The sequence below is a fragment of the Ambystoma mexicanum genome, chromosome 9 (genome assembly GCF_040938575.1).
Source record: "Ambystoma mexicanum isolate Mex_15411 chromosome 9, UKY_AmexF1_1, whole genome shotgun sequence".
Classification (NCBI taxonomy): domain Eukaryota; kingdom Metazoa; phylum Chordata; class Amphibia; order Caudata; family Ambystomatidae; genus Ambystoma; species Ambystoma mexicanum.
This window is the reverse complement of record NC_090931.1, coordinates 182,315,832-182,333,012: the sequence shown is the minus strand read 5'-3', so window position 1 is coordinate 182,333,012 and position 17,181 is coordinate 182,315,832. Positions and strand designations below refer to the sequence as shown.

At 48.3% G+C, this 17,181-nt stretch overlaps 1 protein-coding gene across 1 annotated transcript in view; it reads left to right on the top strand.

The window, feature by feature from the left end:
• The first annotated feature begins 2,643 nt into the window (after positions 1–2,643).
• TTC36 (tetratricopeptide repeat domain 36) overlaps positions 2,644–17,181 on the top strand; it is a 136,652-nt gene continuing 122,114 nt past the window's right edge. Inside the window, exon 1 of the mRNA XM_069614432.1 lies at positions 2,644–2,891. Within this exon, the coding sequence (XP_069470533.1) occupies positions 2,777–2,891 (115 nt within the window). The 5' untranslated portion in view covers positions 2,644–2,776. The remainder of the gene's footprint in view (positions 2,892–17,181) is intronic.

The window sequence follows — 17,181 nt, the reverse complement described above, 5'->3', positions numbered from 1 at the left end:
TGCTCTTTCTCCTCTGCCCCCTGAAAGGCCCTTGCTTCTCTGCCCCCTGAGTGGCCCTTGCTTCTCTGCCCCCTGAGTGGCCCTTGCTTCTCTGCCCCCTAAGAGGCCCTTACTTCTCTGCCCCCTAAAATGACCTTGCTTCTCGGCCCCCTGAGAGACTTTCTTCTCTGCTGCCTGAAAGGGACTTCCTTCCTTCTCTGCTGCCTGAAAGGACCTTTCCTCTATGCTTCCTGAAAGGTCCTTCCTTCTCTGCTTCTCTTCTCTTTCTCTGCTGCCTGAAAGGACCTTTCTTCTCTGCTGCCTGAGAGGCCCTTCCTTCCTTCTCTGCTGCCTGAAAGGACCTTTCCTCTATTCTTCCTGAAAGGTCCTTCCTTCTCTGCTTCTCTTCTCTTTCTCTGCTGCCTGAAAGGACCTTTCTTCTCTGCTGCCTGAGAGGCCCTCCTTCCTTCTGTGCTGCTAGAAAGGCCCCTTCTTTTCTGCCGCCTGAGAGCCCCCTTCTTTTCTGCCGCCTGAGAGGCCCCTTCTTTTCTGCCCCCTGAGAGGCCCTTGCTTCTCTGCCCCCTAAGAGGCCCTTGCTTCTCTGCCCCCTGAGAGGCCCTTGCTTCTCTGCCCCCTGAAAGGCCCTTGCTTCTCTGCCCCCTGAGAGGCCCTTGCTTCTCTGCCCCTTGAGAGGTCCTTGCTTCTCTGCCCCCTGAGAGGCCCTTGCTTCTCTGCTGCCAGAAAGGACTTTTCTTCCTGAGAGGGCCTCGCTTCTCTGCTTCCTGAGAGGCCCTCGCTTCTCTGCTTCCTGAGAGGCCCTCGCGTCTCTGGCCCCTGAGAGTCCCTCGCTTCTCTGGCCCCTGAGAGGCCGTCGCTTCTCTGGCCCCTGAGGGGCCCTCGCTTCTCTGGCCCCTGAAAGACTCTTCCTTCTCTGCTGCCAGAAAGGACCTTTCTTCTCTGCTGCCAGAAAGGGCCTTTCTTCTCTGCCCCCTGAGAGGCCCTTACTTCTCTCCTGCCTGACCGCCCTTCTCTCCATCTCTGCTGCCTGACGGGCCCTTCCTTCCATCTCTGCTGCCTGAAAGGCCCTCTCTTCTCTGATGCCTGAAAGGCCCTTCCTTCCTTTTCTGCCCCCTGAGAGGCCCTTGCTTCTCTGCCCCCTGAGAGGTCCTTGCTTCTCTGCCCCCTGAGAGGCCCTTGCTTCTCTGCTGCCAGAAAGGACCTTCCTTCTATGCTTCCTGAAAGGCCCTTCCTTCTCTGCATCCTGAGAGGGCCTCGCTTCTCTGCTTCCTGAGAGGCCCTCGCTTCTCTGCTTCCTGAGAGGCCCTCGCGTCTCTGGCCCCTGAGAGTCCCTCGCTTCTCTGGCCCCTGAGAGGCCGTCGCTTCTCTGGCCCCTGAGGGGCCCTCGCTTCTCTGGCCCCTGAAAGACTCTTCCTTCTCTGCTGCCAGAAAGGACCTTTCTTCTCTGCTGCCAGAAAGGGCCTTTCTTCTCTGCCCCCTGAGAGGCCCTTACTTCTCTCCTGCCTGACCGCCCTTCTCTCCATCTCTGCTGCCTGACGGGCCCTTCCTTCCATCTCTGCTGCCTGAAAGGCCCTCTCTTCTCTGATGCCTGAAAGGCCCTTCCTTCCTTTTCTGCCCCCTGAGAGGCCCTTGCTTCTCTGCCCCCTGAGAGGTCCTTGCTTCTCTGCCCCCTGAGAGGCCCTTGCTTCTCTGCTGCCAGAAAGGACCTTTCTTCTATGCTTCCTGAAAGGCCCTTCCTTCTCTGCATCCTGAGAGGGCCTCGCTTCTCTGCTTCCTGAGAGGCCCTCGCTTCTCTGCTTCCTGAGAGGCCCTCGCTTCTCTGCTTCCTGAGAGTCCCTCGCTTCTCTGGCCCCTGAGAGGCCGTCGCTTCTCTGGCCCCTGAGAGGCCGTCGCTTCTCTGGCCCCTGAGCGGCCCTCGCTTCTCTGGCCCCTGAAAGACTCTTCCTTCTCTGCTGCCAGAAAGGACCTTTCTTCTCTGCTGCCAGAAAGGGCCTTTCTTCTCTGCCCCCTGAGAGGCCCTTACTTCTCTCCTGCCTGACCGCCCTTCTCTCCATCTCTGCTGCCTGACGGGCCCTTCCTTCCATCTCTGCTGCCTGAAAGGCCCTCTCTTCTCTGATGCCTGAAAGGCCCTTCCTTCCTTTTCTGCCCCCTGAGAGGCCCTTGCTTCTCTGCCCCCTGAGAGGCCCTTGCTTCTCTACTGCCTGAGACGCTCTGCCTTCTGTGCTTCCTGAACGCGTTTCTTTGTCTTGCATCGAGTACCTCACTCCCTGTTGCCTGCGAACCCCTTATCTTTGTGACATGAGTCCCCTTAGCCAATTTAGCCCTAAGAGGCCCAGAGTGTACTCATTGCCCCGTTAGTAAAGGGACCTCACAACCTTACTCCTTCCCTGCTGCCCCTCTGTTATCCGACGTCCCCTTTGCGGCTCACGTCGGCTTCGATCTGGCCTGCTGTTGCATCACTGCACACTTTTGAATATTTGTCTTTTTTGCAAATGTTTAACAGATGCAGATGGCTCCCCTGTGGGGGAGAATTGCAGGAATTTGAGGCCATCTCCACCCCCAGTGCTATTGGCTGCAGCTGGCCCAGCCCACAGGCCGCACTCTCCTCTTCCCTGCTTTCTGGCCCAGCCCACAGGCCGCACTCTCCTCTTCCCTGCTTTCTGGCACACCCACTGACCGAGTGACTCCCGTCTGGGACTCTACGCTTCAACTCGGGACTAACTTCTCTTCTGAGGGGAGCAATTTCTTTTCTCCCTGTATCCCCAAACGCTGCTGGAAAATGGCTACGCCCGGTGACCTGGCAGTCCTGCAGTCTATCCTGAACCCCTGCACCCCATTTGGTGACCTACCTGACCTGGATGTGGTGGAGAAAGGTGCCGACGCCCTGGATGACGGTGAGTGTCGGCACGTGTTTTGAGAAAGTAAATGCTCACTTTAATGAACCCATTTTATTAGTGCACGCTCCTGATTTTGGCGCACGAGGGAAAGTAGCACTACAGAGATGAAGGCATTCGCCCAGGAACGCCCAGTCATAGTGTTTGGATAAATCAGAAAGCCGAGCCTAGAAACCTTGTCGCGTCGATTCACAGTCGGCAATTTAGTAACTAGGCCGCATGGCGCTTCCATTGTGTTTCTGGGGATGATGGTCTGAGACAGATTGAGAATGGACACCTTCAGGGTCAACGTTTAATAAAGAGGCAGCAAGGCGTGGCTGGGAACACAAGATGCAAAGAGCTGGAGGCTTTTTTTATTAAATATATAAAATATGTATTCAGAGAAACATTCCTTAAAATGACTTTAGGACAGCACCTAAACACAACCTAACAAATTCACCAGTTTACACAAGCATACCTCTTCCACGGCCATGCACTCCTCGTGTGATGCCCCGAATTGCTTGCCAGGAAAAATCGGGGTTTTAAAATAATATTTACATGTTGTTTGCGCTTTGTTTAATTTAAAAATGGTCCATTTTTCAAGAGCCTGTTGTCGCCGTCCCCTACTGAGGCCGTCCCCACAGTTTGAAGACCACTGCCCTACCAGAGTATGGTAGTACAGTTTTCCCTTTGCTGTTTTTGTTTTTATGTCCTGTATCAGGCCAGTCCAACTCCAGGCCGTGAGGGCTGGAATCATGTTGGTCTTTCAGGATACCCCTCATTAATATTCATGCAATACATTTGCATACAATGATTCTCAACGTATGCCATTTTTTCACATGACTGTCTGGATTCTTGCCCTCTGTGCCTGGAGTTGGACAACCCTGTGGCTGCATGTTATCAACAGTGCTGGAAATGTACAAAAGGTACTGGGCGAAGTCTCCCCCTCCCCCCTTCGCAAGCAGGGTATGGGGAGCGGGTGGATTCTCAGTTGTGTGGTCAGGACTGAGGGGCAGAGGTAGGTGTTGAAGAATGTGGATGCCCTGAATATAGGATGCTGGCTGCTTCGCATAAAAACAAAGTGCATCTTGGAAACATAAGAATGTCCGGCACCAGCTGTAATAGTCATTTAAACGTGCATCCCTATTGAGCATACAATGCACAGTGGATATGCTGCTCCTTTCACCTGTCAGAATAGTCACCATGACAGTAAAATGTGTGCAACGCACGAGACATAGATACAGCTTTGGACCGTTTCATTGCTTGAGTTTGTGCTGTCCTGGTGAGCAAAAGACATCTTTCAGACGCAGTTTGGGAAGTTTTTGCATGTGGCTGCTGGCATTAAGACTCGCACAATGTTGAGGCATTAAGTCGGGTGCAGAGAGCTTCCTCAACTTGGGAAGGGGGTTTGGGAAGACAATCTTTGCCGGCGCACAGCTTCGTATTGTTCTGGCACAATTCTTTCCCTGGTTGTTGTTATGATTACTAGTAACACTGTTAGGTGATTTATTCAGCACAGACCTGGCTTCGGAAAGCATTGGAGCACTTTAGAAGTCATAGGGGGAAGTTCACGGCAAGTGTGTGCCAGTGTGCTGAAGTTGAGTGAGCAATTAGGTTGGACTTCATTAATGAAACACTCGTTATCCGTGTCTGCTCAGCTTGCACGAACAAGCACTTTTTATCATGAGAGCTTGATGATGCGAACATCACCATCATGCATACTACAGAACGTAAGATCCTTTCCCTTTTTAATTAAACAACAAACCCATTAACACTTAACTTTGCTATACAAATGAAAGTAGGCTTAAAAATAGAGAGTCACTTCAGCAACATATCTCAATCATACATTATAGTCCTGCAGGTGGTGAGGCCCCAACAGCCCGACCCGATTTAGGTATCTCGATGTCTATGGGCTGGTATTTAGTGGAGCACCAGCAGGTGTTCCTGGGTCTTCCAGCTCTTGTGGCTGGTCTTTTCATGAGGGTTGGGGAAGCAGACCATCTGCCACCTCCCCATGCCATGGCTGATTCATACTGGTGCAGGCTTGTCGGTCTCTTCGCCATACTCTGCCCCTGTCACTTCTGAACCCTATTTACTTCCATCCAGATGTTCTCTGTTCCCCTTTTGGGCTGTCAGTCTTTTTACTCTTGTGACAGCCCCGCTGGGGGTTTCATAGGGTAAGCCCAGCTTGTGTGAGTTTCGGGTTTCATAGGGTAAGCCCAGCTTGTGTGAGTTTCTATTCTGTTGTGTACATTTTTCTGAAGACGCTGCAGTTTCTCGCCCCCTTTTGGGCTGTCGGTCTTTTTACTCTTGTGACAGCCCCGCTGGGGGTTTCATAGGGTAAGCCCAGCTTGTGTGAGTTTCTATTGTGTTGTGTACATTTTTCTGAAGACGCTGCAGTTTCTCGCCCCCTTTTGGGCTGTCGGTCTTTTTACTCTTGTGACAGCCCCGCGGGGGGGTTTCATAGGGTAAGCCCAGCTTGTGTGAGTTTCTATTCTGTTGTGTACATTTTTCTGAAGACGCTGCAGTTTCTCGTCCCCTTTTGGGCTGTCGGTCTTTTTACCCTTGTGACAGCCCCGCTGGGGGTTTCATAGGGTAAGCCCAGCTTGTGTGAGTTTCTATTCTGTTGTGTACATTTTTCTGAAGACGCTGCAGTTTCTCGTCCCCTTTTGGGCTGTCGGTCTTTTTACTCTTGTGACAGCCCCGCTGGGGGTTTCATAGGGTAAGCCCAGCTTGTGTGAGTTTCTATTCTGTTGTGTACATTTTTCTGAAGACGCTGAAGTTTCTCGCCCCCTTTTGGGCTGTCGGTCTTTTTACTCTTGTGACAGCCCCGCTGGGGGTTTCATAGGGTAAGCCCAGCTTGTGTGAGTTTCTATTCTGTTGTGTACATTTTTCTGAAGACGCTGCAGTTTCTCGTCCCCTTTTGGGCTGTCGGTCTTTTTACTCTTGTGACAGCCCCGCTGGGGGTTTCATAGGGTAAGCCCAGCTTGTGTGAGTTTCTATTCCACACCAACTCTCATAACCTTCTTTAATGGAGATATAAATGGTTCAGCACCTCCAGCTTTCTTTCTTTTCTCATTTGTCGTTACTTAATTGACACTTAAAAGGTCATTCTCACTGTGGGAGACAGACCAGGTGGGGTGTGCAGTTAGCATTCCTCTGATTAGGCGGTCCATCAGCACCTCATCCGGTGATACCCTTTTAGGTGCTTTGTGTGCTGTGGTTTTCCAGCAGAAACTGCCACAAAGTCCTACTCTCGGTTTCCCTTTGACTTTAGGGCGATCTGAAACGTCTTGTTGAGCGTCCTCCTGCATCTTTAAGCATCAGCATCTGCTCTGGATTATGCCAGAGGGATCCTTCTTTGGGTAATGCCAAGGGAGTCTGTGAATTCCTCGAAGTCCAATCCCTGACAGGGCTCTCAAATTCTACTCGACCTCTAGCATAGGCGAGAAGAACTTTTTAGGAGACTTGAGTACCACTTGAGTCTTGGGAGGATAGCTCAGGAGCATCGTGCTCGCCTTGGAAGCAAGATGACACGGAGTAACACAGGTTCGATCCCTGGGTCAGCGCTTAGAAACCTTTGGGTATTAAGCGCGTTATAAATAAACTATCATATCATTGTCATGCTACTTGACCATGTAGTCGAGTGTCCCTTCAGAAATGTTTGTATGGACTAATTGTACTGTCCACAGCTGCCCTTTAGTTGGCAGCATGCATCAGGCCAATCCTAAATATCTGGAAGTCACTCTGTGGTAGTCTGCCAGTGAAGCTTGTTGGGGAAGGCAGTTTGGAAGGGATGGGATGAGGCTTTGCTGCAGCTCTGAGGTGTATGTGCACTGAGAAGCAAGGCGCCTGCCTGCCTGCCTCAGGGTCAGCATGTTTCTGCTTTCTCTATGAAGAATTCACAGAGAAGCAGTAACTGAGACCTGTAAGTAGGTAGCACAAGAAAGGTATTTGTGTCCTATCACTGGTGTAGTGCAATAAAGGCCTTACATTATATTAGTCATTGGGTCAAACAAAGCACACCGGACCCCCGATGTGCACACTGTGACATGCTGGATGAACCTTTTGGCTATGCGCTACAGGCCTACAAAGGATTAATTCAATGTTGTATATGTGTCTTGTGATAGCATTGTAATCAGCCAGAAAAATGATTCTGTATAGATTGATGTATATTTGGAGTTTATAATCTTGAACCCAAGTGTGTGGCAGGCTTGGTAGCCCAATCCCTGGTCTTCAGGAACAGTAGCATTGTTGGCGTTTCCAAAATGAACATATTGTCTGTAACAGAGCTGCGTAATGGCCTTCTGATAGTGGAGCATAGATCTGCGAAAGGCCAAAGCTCAGGATGGGGCCTGAGATGGTGAGGCAGGTTGTGTCCATGGAGGGTAAAAGATTGCTGGGCACAGCTGCCAGCAGCAGTTTAGGTTGCACCCGCCAGACACTAAGTGAGGTGGAGAGTGACTATCTTAGCTTGCTGTGCTCAAAGTTCAACAGCTTCAGCAATAATAACCAAAACAACCACTCCAGGTTAATTCTGGTCCCAGAGCAGAGGCTTGCTGAGCTCCCATTGGAAGTACTGCGCTATTGAGTGAATATAAGACATCTGAGGAAGTGGTAATAACATAGCAATGTCGACCCAAACTTCCGGCACATGTTTATTTTGGTACATTCCTGACAGGAGGACAGATCAGAGCTAAAGGGCTGGGGAGGAGGGGCAGCTGCGTTGCAGCCGAGTGCCCACTAGCTGCTGCTGGGGAGGTGGCAAACAAGTTTCCGAATGTTGAGCCTCATCATAGATATGTATATTTTGGCGCTTCATGTATGGTTAGCTTGGAGATGGCCGACTGCCAGGCTCATTTATATTCATGAATGGCCCTGCTCATCCAATTTCATGTGTGTATATTAAGCCAACCGTAGGCAGCGGACTGTAGCCCCTTCTGAGCGCCTCTCCCACTGCTGTTGTGCAATAAGGCACAGATCATTGGTGAGCGGCTGCATTGTAGAGGTACAAAGCATTTACTCTTTTAATAAACCCACCCTCAGTTACTCTCATTAATAATTTAATTCTGCATCAGTTTGCAGCCAACCATATGCTTCTTTTGTTTGATAGGTCCAAACACGAATTCACACTCTAATCCTATCTTGGGCCTCGGCTGATTGTCTAGGGGATAATTTATCCTAACCTTAAGTCAAGCCCTAACTTTTAGGCTTATTGTAACTTTAACCAACAAGCTGTTGCAAACTCTAAGCCTATGACCCATTTCTATTTTAACGCTCATATCGACCTTGCCTATTGCTACTTCACATGTAGGGGATCCCGTGTTCTCTACGGTCTATAGGAAATTGTTTACCTTATGTCCAGGAGTGGTGAATATTAAAAAAGGCACATCAACACTACTGGTAATGTTTCTTCTTGTGTCACCATTGTTTTTCAACAATTCTTTTTTATAATGACATCAGTTCGTGGGTTTGAGTTCATTTCTCTTAGGTTAAGTAGATAAAATAAGTGACTCGACCTGTAGGTCTAGCAGGATTTGAAAGATTTTTCAGGGCCTGCTGAAATGGTGGCCTTTTTCTGTAGTCACCCTTTCCGGTAGATCAAGGGTGGCAGAAATTCATTCCAGTGCCAGAATGACTGCTTTGGATGCCATGGAGTGTTATGTTATTTGGTATTTATATAGTGGCTACTGCCATTGTTATGGCTTTGAAGCACTGCAGGGTGGAAGGCCGTTCGCAAGGCCGTAGTCTGTGCAAGCATGGAAATAAAAAGAACATTACATTGCATGCAAATAGTAAATAGAATTGGTGGACTATTCAATTTTTTTGAAACACTTGCCTTTGTATAGGCGCTATATAAATAAACATTACCATTACCTAGCAGAGATTGATAGTTTAAAACATTATACAAATCATCAATTCAATCAGCCTTGGGAACCCCGGAGTTGGTCCCCAGACAAAACAGGAGTAAGGCTGCTGGCCAACATACTCTTACCTCAAAAACAAGGTGCGCGGTAGACTGGGAGTCCCGACCCAGATAACTCCACATAGCTGTAACCTTCATTTTAGGGACCTGATCCCTGCAGCACCTAAACTCACCATGGCTGACTATCTTGAATCAAGGACCAATGACACCAAAAACCTTTTTTCTGCTAAAGGATCCACGGTACACGCCTTCCCACCCACTCCAAGGGCACTGGATACACTAAGGCAATAATTCATCAAACTAGAATGTCTTTGTACCAAGTCAATCAACAAATTCTGGGAGAGATTTACTCTCCAATCTTACCTTGAACAAGAAAAAATCCCAAGGGGATTGAGAATTATTATTTTTTTATTTTCTTTTTTTTTTTTATTTATCATTTTTCCAGATTTTACCAACCCTGATGACGCTGATTTGGCAGCCAAATGGGAAGAGAACCTAATCATGGGTTCAAAAATAATGATGGAACTGTTAATCGAACATGCCGATAGGGCACATAAAAGACTGATTATAGAAATTGATCAATTGAAAAATAATAGAATCAAGCAACTCACCAACGGCAACAAAAGAAAAAAACTATAAAATCATGTATGAAATATTACGAAACCACCAGGATGAAGTTAAAATCAGAAAATGTAGGAAATTTGCAAGAGATGAAAGGGACTACCAAAACAACAGGGTTTTCACTTTCCAACCTAAGTTTGACAACATCCAGGGAACAAGCTCCAATGAAAGCTCACTCGTCAGCTCCCCAGCAACATCAGACGCTGACAGTGAACCAGAACAAGACATAGATGAGACTGAGGAACTGGAACAAGTATCAGAAGTCAACAATGTGGAAACGGACATCACAGTACCAAGACATTTTAAACAACATGAAACCAACAGAAGCATTGGTTACAATTTCCTTGATGAAAACCAACTGTACAAAAAAGGAACGCATGCCCCCCAAACACAACAACAACAAAACAAGCAGGTCTGTTTTTTAGTCCCTACCAGGGGCAACATACCGCCAAGATTACAACCAAGAAAGGCACGAGAGCGGGTACCAAGAAACACGCAAGAAGAACAAGAAAGCGCTATCAGACTGCCGAGATCCAAAACACAACAAGCAGCACCAAGACATCGCACCTAGTAACCAATCTCTCCAAGCATATTCTTCCGGACTCTGACATGGAAATCCTGAATAAAGGTCTCTCATTTGCTCCTGCTAATAGCACTAACTATGTGGATGCACAGATAGATCTCTTTAAATATACCAGGAAACTTAAATTGAAAAAAAAAATTGCCAAACAAATCAAATGGAAATCTCCAAGGACCATATCAGTACCCTTGAGTACCATAGATATGGAACATCTGGAACATACCCGCCTTCTAACTACTCTTGAACAACCACTGAACATGGAATCGCAGACCATGCACCAGACTTTGCGAGAACTCAACATTGAGGAAAGAAACTTGGAAATACCTGAAATGAAGCCCAAATCCAAATTTACTCCAAATCTACACGGTGAGAATGCGATTGAAATCTTTAGTCAGGCGGTCACACGTGACCTCCAGGCACTGGAAGACCAGGCAAGAAGCAAACGCTTGAGAGTAACAGACAACATTACCCATCAAGAAAGATTAGCGCTTAAAGAACTGCAAGACAATCACCAGATCATAATCAAGGAAGCTGACAAAGGGGGTAACGTTGTCGTCATGGACAGAGGAGACTACATTCAAATGGCCCTCAACCATCTCATCACCCCAGGATGCTATGATACCATCAACACCAATCCCACAAAGGAAACCCTAATACAAGCCTACATTCTGCTGACCAAATGGCACAAACGCAGACTCTTGTCTGACGAGGAAATGAAATATCTTCAACCAGGACATCCCACGATGCCAACCATTTACTTTTTACCCAAGATACACAAAGAATTTCACGAAATACCAGAAGGTCGACCTATATTGAGTGACAAGGGATGGATAACAGAGCCGCTTAACCGGTATATCAATAACATTTTGGCTCCTGAAGTACCTAAAATACCTACCTTCCTACGTGACACCATGCACACTCTCTTGGTACTACAAAACATCAAGTGGAACAGGGACTACTTCTTAGTTACCTTGGACGTCAAAGCCCTCTATACATCCATAGACCACAAACTAGCACTCAAAGCCATCGAATTTGCTTTTGCCAAAGCCTCAGCCTCATTTTGGTCACATTTGGAACTGACCAAAGAACCTTTGGAATTCTCACTTACCAACACTGTCTTCTTATTCAATCAGCAATACTACAGACAAACAAAAGGCATCGTCATGGGGGCCACTTATGCGCCATCAATGGCCAACTTATTTATCCACCATTATGAACAGGTGCACGCCGTCTCCAACAATGACTTCTACAAACATATTCACACCTGGATGCGCTATATAGATGACATCCTTATGATCTGGTGCGGAACCATGGAGCAACTGGAAGCATTCAGACATTACCTGAATAAGAATAACTTTGGCATTGAACTAACAGGAACCTCCAGCAATACTTCCATTGATTTTTTTGGACATTACCATCAGACCAGTAGGCACCGAACTCACAACTACAACCTACAGGAAACCCACGGAAGTGAACTCTGTTTTACACGCATCCAGTTGCCACAAAAAATCAGTCATTAACAATATCCCAAAAGGGGAATGTCTACGAGCAAAAAGGAATTGTAGCACTCTGCCTACTTATGGAGATGAATGTATAGTCCTCACCAGACGTTTTTCAGAAAGGGGTTACCCCGAACAAGCTATGCAGGCCGCCCAAACAATGGCCAATAATAGAGAACGCCGCACTCTTCTGACTCCGAAAGAACAAACCAAAGGTCTGAATGACAACCTCCCAAGATATATCACTCAATATTGCAGTGACAGCAACAAAGTTCAGAGGATACTAAAAAAACACTGGCACATTCTATCAATTGCTGAAGACAACAGAGCATGGATACCTGACAAACCAAGTATCACCTATAGCAAGGCCAGAACACTGAAAACCATGCTGAGTCCTTCCTTCATGGAACTGACCCCCAAAACTAATGACAATTGGCTCAATAGCAGTACACCAGTAGGTTTTTATAAATGTGGAATGTGTTCCATGTGCAAATTCACCATAACTACCAAGAATGTTAAATTCAGTGAAACCAATACACATGTAATTAAATAATATATCAATTGCAAATCTAAATATTTAATCTATACCATTATATGTGTATGCAATCGAAAATACATCGGAGGTACCAAAAGAGAACTTGGAACAAGAATCAGGGAACACCTCAGCTCCCTGCACTCTCAAGAAACCAAATACCCACTGGCCATCCACTGGCAAGAAGAACACCATCTGGATAACAAGGAAAACATCACCTTCGTGGGATTGGAATCAATACCACTGCACCCAAGAGGAGGTGACAGAGAACTGCTGCTCTGCCAAAAAGAGGCCCGGCTGATCTGCAAATACAGAACCATCACTACAGGACTTAATAGTGATCATGATTTCCATGTTTTCCTGTGAACCAAATTGGGCTTTGTGTACATCTGCACCTTGGCCACCATAGATGACCCTACTTCGCATCCCTACCTCAGATTGGCCAACCCCATCCCCACCATGGGTTCATCTTTTGCATGGGCCAACTCTCTAACTGACCCTCTCTCTCTAAACTCCACCCCAGTCCCATCGAACTGGTTTCTTCCGCTCCGCCCATCTATCTCCACCGCCCCTTTGCCCCATATGGTTTGGGTGCGCCGATTTCGGGGAACCATCCATTCTCCTGATCCCCAAACACCACCTGGTAACTCTCAATTGCCCTCTTACCTCCCATCCTCAGGGTAATGGAATCCTTAGCCCATTGTCAGCACTGCCGCCGGGCTGTTTAAATTCACAATTAAATTTACTCCCCACCCTCCGGTCTCAATTCTGGTATTCACCATACAATTACTGCCATGGGTTTAACACACCCTCTAATATTTCTTGCCAATTATCCCTTGCTCAATATAATAATGGCTTACTAAATTGATTCCGTCCTTATCCTGCCTAGGGAGGTTGTTCCTTTCTCTATTCACGCACATGCATCCAATTCGGCTCTCTTGCATTTATGCATATGGCCGACTGACCAACCAGGCACCCTCTAACAGTACCCAATCAGCGGGCTCCTCCCAACGACCAATTGCAGCGAGGCCTTTTCCTTAAACAGGAAGACCTCACAAACTCCCTCACGCTCCGCCGGGTAACCGAATTGTCTTGGTGCTGACATGCCGACTCGGCACTAGGTAAGTACCGGACGCTAAAGCCATTCCGTGCCAGCTTGTTTCATACGGCTTCACATATTCACGCCCACCTTTTACATTATCCCATCCCGCAAGCGCCACCCGTTGCAACCCAGCGGTCTTTTTAGCGGACCACGAGCACACCTCGTTCATGTGCCGCTCAGCTGCCTAGCCCTCCCGGGCGCCTCCCCCCTCCTGAACGAACCACCCAACCGGCTGCATACCAGGTCCCTGATTCCCTCACTTTCACCTGCCCATCGATTCACACGCTTCTCATCCCCTCACTGTACCTATATATAAGGACGCTAACGCTCTGATATATTTCAAGCCTCTTTCTCCTCCCCATTTCCCGCCCGCATCCGACCTCAATCCAACCTCCCCCAGCACTAACCGCTCCCCTGCCAGCAGCTGTATTCAGCTCTCTGCAAGCATACCTTGCTATGGCTCCTCTTCGTATTCTGGCCCTCGCAGGCCCCCCCCCTTCTGCACCAACCATGCAACCCAGATCCTCTAAGGTCCCGGGCTCCCCCGCATCTCTCTGTGCACCGCTCTTTACGCATCACATCCCCGTGCGGGCATCCCCGTGCAAGCTTGTTTCTTACCGAGACCTCTTGTAATACTATTTCCGAGGCCATCCTGCCTTCCTTCCAATTCACCTCCTTCAACCTTAGGGCTACTACACCTGACCACCCTGCCGTTCTCCTTACTTGCGCTTCACGACACTCTGGTTACCTACCTACTGAGCATTTGGATCCAACACTAGCTGCTTGTCCCCTACCCTTCCTAATGGCACACTTCTGCCCCACCCACCCTCGGGTCCAAACAACACCTACCGGCACCCCCAACATGGGTGCTCTCCTACTTTATTATCTCCTTCCACGGACCTACAACTTTTACCCTTATCTTTCTCAGAATTGGCTATCCAGCCCCAGTGGCGGCCTGACTGGGGAGGACCACCCATCAGCTCTATCCAGAGCCTTATCGCTACTCCATTGGGTAAGCCACTACACCCTGCTTCTTAACCCACCGCCTTATAAATCCTACTTGGCTTTATTAACTAACCGATTCAATTCCCCTTCTCTTCTTTCCTTGGTACTTTGCTCATCTATTTTGTATCATTTACCTCGCAATTGATAATCAATGTACACCCAACTGTATCTTATGACATTGCATTACTTTACCTGCCTCGGCGAACCACTTCACATGCACTCACTATCACCACCTGATAAACCATCCAACTATGCTACTTTACCTGTGTTCTTGCATTTGTTTCTTGCAAACCTTACAAACTACCAGGGCACTGTAATGTTTTGATATTAATGTTGTCTTTTTTGTTTATTCAATTATGGTACACAATCATGTCACTGCGTCGCTCACCGAATCTCTAATCACACAAACCACACGCTCTACTCACAGCCTTGAAAAAGACTTAGGTCGAAACGCGCGTCGGCTGTGTGCACTTACCTATGTTGAACAAAACGGGCAATTTCTGTCCAACTTAATGTTTTGAAATTGTGCTGGTATTGGGTTTTTTACAACAATAATAAAACATTAAATGACTAAGACAACCAAGACTCCTCGGACCTGGTGATGAACCCAAATCTCTAGCAAACCAGCTATATTCATGGATCTTTGAATCCTCCCAGCGCCCGAAATTATCCATAGGTTTGCCTTCTCATCAATTCAATCAGCCTTGGGAACCCCGGAGTTGGTCCCCAGACAAACCATGAGTAAGGCTGCGGGCCAACATACTCTTGCCTCAAAAACAAGGTGCGCGGTAGACTGGGAGTCCCGACCCAGATAACTCCACATAGCTGTAACCATTATATAAATCATGCAGAGCATTTTGTTCAGGCGCAGAGATGGCCGATATGTCAGTTACTATGTGACAGCTGGACTGAATGTTTTGTGGGACTCCGCTGTACTCTATGGGTTGCAGTGCAAGAGGTGTAATGGGTATTATAAATCGTCTATCAACCCCTAGGGCAACTGTCTACACTTGAGGGCCCTGCTACACTTTACATGCAGAAGACATGCACACTGAATTACATGCAGTCAAAGCAAAACAACCTGCAACCCTGCACACCCACCACTGGCCTATTGCAAACAGGTTCAATTTCACTAGCTAACAATGCCACTGCCACTCTCCGCCCTCCCCACCCGCCCCCACATCCCCCATGTGCAGCAAAACAAGCATGTGTGAGTTGGCAGATGAGGGGGAAGGGTTAGGCAGTCTGTAAACTCCAGTCAATTACCATAAGCAACAGCTAAGGACTATGGGAGGCCGGAACCTTTGGTTCAGAGAAAGAGCTACTTGAAGTCTGGTGCCGCCATCGCCCATTATGCCTTGCTTATTATGCTGGTTGGCAGGCTGAAAGATGCCTCAAGCTCACTCTACCATGCTCAGGTTTTGTGCTCAGTGGCTTGCTAGGAATTCTGCCTGTCATGGGAAGGGCCTGTCTTGGACAGCACACAAATTCGTTTGTCAGGCATTCATCTGGCACAAGTCTGGCAGGGGCTGGGAATCCCTGCTCATTTCTCCCAGAGGTTTACCTTGAAGTCTCCCTCAAGCCCCAAACTCTTCTGACACAGTCCACAGTGAAAATCCCCCCTCCACTGCTACCAACAGACACAAACCCATTAGGCTTTGAAGTGGCACCAGGCCTTCAGTATCAATGATACTGCAACCCTGCAGGGGATTTTTGATGATGAAAGGCAGAGGTGAAAAGATGGAGGGTGGCATGTGCATTCCTCAAAAATGTGTTGCACCCTGGCATAAAAAAGGGGATGGAGAGGTGCGGCAGAGTGAAGAACAGTGTGTTGGCAGTGACAGATGGGGGTTATATGATTGGGGGATATGATGGAATTTCAATAAGTCTGCAATTTTTAGTTTGTAGTCTCTCTGACCCCTTCTTAGCTAAGGGCCTCGTGGGGTTTCGTTACTTCTCCAGCATTGGATCTTTCATGGATTCACATGCTTAGAATATTCCCCGTCGTCAGACTGGGAACCCTCGGTACACTTATAAAGCCGTTTCCCATAGGAAAAACTCCTGACACTTCTGTGTCCTATCTACATCGTTTTAGGGCTGCTTACGCATGCCCCAATAGGACGTAACGGTATAAATGCCCCGCCCCCGCAGGTCCCTTCAGATTTCAACCGTCTCCAAGGTAGTGGGATCACCTCGCGTCGTCTACTATTTTGTCAAGGTTGTGTCGTTGAGCTTCGTCCTTATGTCTGGAAAAGCTCTGTTCCGCCCGTGCGGTACGTGCGGGTTGAAGAAAGTGTATGAGGGGGACGGACATATGGATTGCATATATTGTCTACACCCTCACCATTCGGCAGACAAGTGCGACATATGTAAAGGCTTCTCCCAAAAGACTCTTAAAGACCGAAGTCTGCGGTTAGTGGCAGGGTTGAGCGATGGAGCGGGGGCATACCCGCCTTCGGAGGTAGACTCCACGCGCAGTGTCACCTCAGCATCAAAATCCTCAGGGGCCCTGCGCCGCTCGACATCGGTGGAACACCCGGTGAAGAAACCACAGCTGGCAGAGAAAGGGTCGTCGGGAAGCAATTCCGCAAAGGACTCTTTGTCGAAGAAAACCTCGTCATCATCATCTTCGTCGAAGAAGGAGAGAAAGGAAAGGTCGAAATCCTCCTCAGGTGATCACCATAGATCAGCCTCGAGTCGAGAATCGGAGAAATGCAGGTCAAGTTCAGAAAAGGCCGGAACGCCTCAGGGACCTACACGACCAGCACCGTCGTCGACGGCAGGGCAGTCGTCGACCCCTTTTCTACCATTGACACAGTTGGTCTTGTCTATTCTTGGGCCGCAGGTGGTGGCGACGACGGGCCCGGCTTTAGCCTCGTCGACGGAGATTCCGCAGGAGGCCTGGCGACCAGAAGTATTCGACCCGGTTTTACCAGAGGCCTTGCTGCAGCAAGAGGCGGCCTTATCGGCGTCCTCGGGAGATGAGTGTGAGAGGGTAGCTGGCCATGCAGAACTCTGGTTACGAGGAATTGGCAAGCCTCTCTCC